Source organism: Panthera uncia, chromosome X, assembly GCF_023721935.1.
Source record: "Panthera uncia isolate 11264 chromosome X, Puncia_PCG_1.0, whole genome shotgun sequence".
In the NCBI taxonomy this organism is placed as follows: Eukaryota; Metazoa; Chordata; class Mammalia; order Carnivora; family Felidae; genus Panthera; species Panthera uncia.
In genome coordinates this window covers 19375618-19379097 of record NC_064817.1, presented here as the reverse complement: position 1 = coordinate 19379097, position 3480 = coordinate 19375618, and the positions used below count along the sequence as shown (strand labels likewise).

The following is a 3480-nucleotide window of genomic DNA, read 5'->3' as shown; positions in this document are numbered from 1 at the left end:
AAAGAAAGAAAGAAAGAAAGAAAGAAAGAAAGAAAGAAAGAAAGAAAACTATGCTTTGGCCGTCCAGTCTGGTACTTAGCCTAATTTCGGGCAGGTGGGGGGTGGGAAAAAGAGACACGGGGAGGATGTGTAAAAGAGTTAAGAGACTAAACTTGATTTCAAGCCCCCTTGAGGCGCTCCCCAAGTATCCGTTTGCCCAAAGATGGTTGATATGCAAGTAGAAAAGTATTCTTGTCTGTCCCTGAACCAGGGTCATCTTTCGGGAGCTCTGAGTGAAAAAGGCTTTAGTCCTCTTTCAATACAATGTATCTACTGTTCATGTAATTGTCATAATTGCCATTGGTTAAAATCCACATTGATTTTATTTTATTTTTTAATTTTTAAAAAATCTTTATTTATTTTTGAGGGAGAGAGAGAGACAGAGCACGAGCAAGGGAGGGGCAGAGAGAGAGGGAGACACAGAACCCGAAGCAGGCTCCAGGCTGCGAGCCGTCAGCACAGAGCCCGACGCGGGGCTCGAACCCACGAACAGTGAGATCATGACCTGAGCTGAAGTGGGACGTTTAACTGACCGAGCCACCCAGGCGCCCCAACCCACGTTGATTTCATAGTTGTGTGAAATTCGGGACTTTCGCCGATCTGTCTTGTCTTCTTTTCCTTTGTGAGGCTTTTCCATGAACCCCTATTATCGCCACGTCTCACACAAACGTCAAGAGACTCTTTTCAAAACCTGTCCCAAAAGGCCGGCACACCTCAAGGCAACAACGTTAGTGGAAAACAAGGGCCCATCCGCGATCTACGACCCGCACACCTCACCCCAAAGCCATCCTTAGGACCTTGGCGGTGGTCTCACAGGGAGGGTGATCGCGGAAGTGCGCTGCCATCAGCCGGGACAACAGTCCCCGGCTCCATCACATGCAAAGCACCTTTCCCAACAAATAGTTTAATCCTGAAGTGCAATTCACAGACAATACGACTTGCCTACCGCATCGTGTGTAAAAACGCCCTTCCTGTGACACACGGGGAAGTAACAAGTTAAAGACTTAAGTGTCAGGAAGGCATGCCAGGTGCACGTCTGACGACCGTCAGGCAGGAGATCAGTGGCAGATTCAAGGAAGGAGGACATCTGACGCCTGCACCAGATTAGATTCGGCGAGCCTCCGCGTAGGCAGGGGGGAGCGGCGGGGGCGGACGGGGGGGGGGGGGGGGGGGGGGGGGGGGGGGGTGTGCCACAGCGGCGACGGGCACCGGGAGCAGCCCTGCCGTTCCCGACGGGAGACGCAGAAACCGTGCACAATTCTGGGTGAGGCGCTGGCCAAGAAGAGAAGCGCACAGCTTGCGCCGCTTCCCCGACAGCCGCATTCCTGCGCGAATTGGCGTGGACTCGAACCGTGGCAGAAAGTAGGTTATTTGTCGGGCCGTTGCTTCTGCTTCGGTGGTGTGCTTTCCGCGTTACGGGGAAAGGAAAGGTCCCGCCCTGCGGCAGCAGCGGAAGTGCGGGCTGCGGGGCCTCGTGGCCCGGAGGCGCAGGCAACAATAGGATGAGGCTTGAGGCCTGACGCCTGAGCCTGACGCCTGCGGCCTGCAGGGAGCGCGCATGCGCAGGAGCGGGTTGTCGGCTGCTCCGGGAGGGAGGGGGGAGCTGGGGGGCGGGGGGAGGGCGGGGGGCTCACCTCCACTTCCGGCCCAGCCCGCGGCCGCTCCAGAGCCGCGCGGTGGCGGCTCCGACACGTGTTGTTGGCTTTGGATACCCAGATCGCAGGTATGTCGTGCGGTGCTTTCCCGGCGCGCGTTTCTTGCCGTCCATTTGGAAGTTAGGCTGGTGGCTGCACTGTGGAGTGGCGGCGTCTGCAAGACTCTACCTCTAGCTCGACGTGAAAGACGGGACCTTCACCCGGCTCTTCAAGGCGCTTGCACTTGCGCTTGCCCTTCTCTTTAGGGCCCCTGTTGTGCCACGATGCAGCAGGCTTTAGAACGAGCTCTGGACCGTGCGGAGTATGTCATTGCCAGTGCCCAGCAGAGGCCTCCTAAAAGGAAAGGCTCAGCGAGTGGGGGAGCATCTCTGGATGAAAAACTTTATGACCTATATGTGGAAGAATGCGGGAAAGAGCCTGAGGCTACGGAGGAATTAAGAAGCAACGTGAACTTGTTGGAGAAGCTCCTGAGGAGAGAGTCGTTGCCGTGCTTAGTGGTCAACCTATACCCAGGAAAGGAGGGATATTCGCTGATGCTCGAGGGCGAAAATGGATCCTATTCGGAGACCATTCGACTGCCTTATGAAGAAGGGGAGTTGCTCGAATACTTGGATGCTGAACAATTACCTCCTGCTCTGGTGGATCTCCTGGAAAAATCTCAGGTTAACTTTTTTCACTCTGGGTGTGTCATAGCCCAGGTACGGGACTACAGGCAGTGCAGTCGGGAACCTCCCGGCTACGCGAGCAGGCATGTTCTCCTGCGGCCAACGATGCAGACGTTAGCCTGCGACGTGCAGTCCATGAGCAGCGATGACCAGACCTGGACCCAGGAAGACAGGCTTTTGCTGGAGAGCCAGCTGATCTTAGCTACGGCCGAACCGCTGTGTCTTGATCCTTCTGTATCAGTAGCCTGCACTGCAAACAGGCTGCTCTATAACAAGCAAAAGATGAACACTGGCCCCATGAAAAGGAGCTTCAAGAGGTATTCTGCACCCTCCCTGAACCGGCAGCAGGAGCTGTCTCATCGTCCACCTCCTCCTGAGCTGAGAGTATGGGCCTCTTGCAAGAAAAGCAGAGAAAGGCAAGCAGGTCCGCAGCACGACCTCAAAATTTCTAAAGCGGGGAACTGCGTCGATATGTGGAAACAGAGACCCTGTGACTTGGCCGTACCTTCTGGAGTGGACGTGCAGAAATACGCCAGAGGGAAGAAGTCCGCCAGATACGATGGCTCGCCACCGACGGCCTGGCCAGCCCACAAGGTAGAAGGTGATTCCGTATTGGGCTATGAAGCTGGCGGCGAGTCTCAGACAGCGCAGCTGACTTCCATGCAGCCGCCGGATGACCCACCTTTGTCTGGAAGAAGAAGGCCCTGCAAAGAAGCCAGACGTGAGGGACAGGGGTCTCCTCCGCACTCCTCCACAGACGACCATCCAGACAGTGTCCGGCCTGGCTCAAAGACGGATGCTGGGACGGAAGCCATTCGGTCAGCTGTCTTGGTCCAGCGCAAGGCCAAGTGTCCCGCCGCCGCGTCACACGGCTCCAGTGGCTCAGCCAGCCTCAGCCAGCCGCCTCCCGGGAAAGAAACAGCACAGCCTGAGACGGTGTCGGTTTGGTCTTCAGTCCTGGGGAAGGGAGTCAGCCATCCACCTCTACGCTTCAGACTTTCCTGGAGCTCAGGAGGGACTCGGTCAGGCAACAGTTTCACCCCAGTGGAGGCAAGCGGCTTCTTTAAATCTCCAGCTCCTGCTCCTGCTCCTGCTCCTGCTCCTGCTCCTGCTCCTGCTCC

General features: G+C 56.4%; 1 protein-coding gene across 1 annotated transcript in view; it reads left to right on the top strand.

The window, feature by feature from the left end:
• Positions 1-1731: 1731 nt before the first annotated feature.
• The window catches only part of LOC125932379 (transcription factor SPT20 homolog), a 14939-nt gene continuing 13190 nt past the window's right edge, over positions 1732-3480 (top strand). Inside the window, exon 1 of the mRNA XM_049644899.1 lies at positions 1732-3457. Within this exon, the coding sequence (XP_049500856.1) occupies positions 1958-3457 (1500 nt within the window). The 5' untranslated portion in view covers positions 1732-1957. The remainder of the gene's footprint in view (positions 3458-3480) is intronic.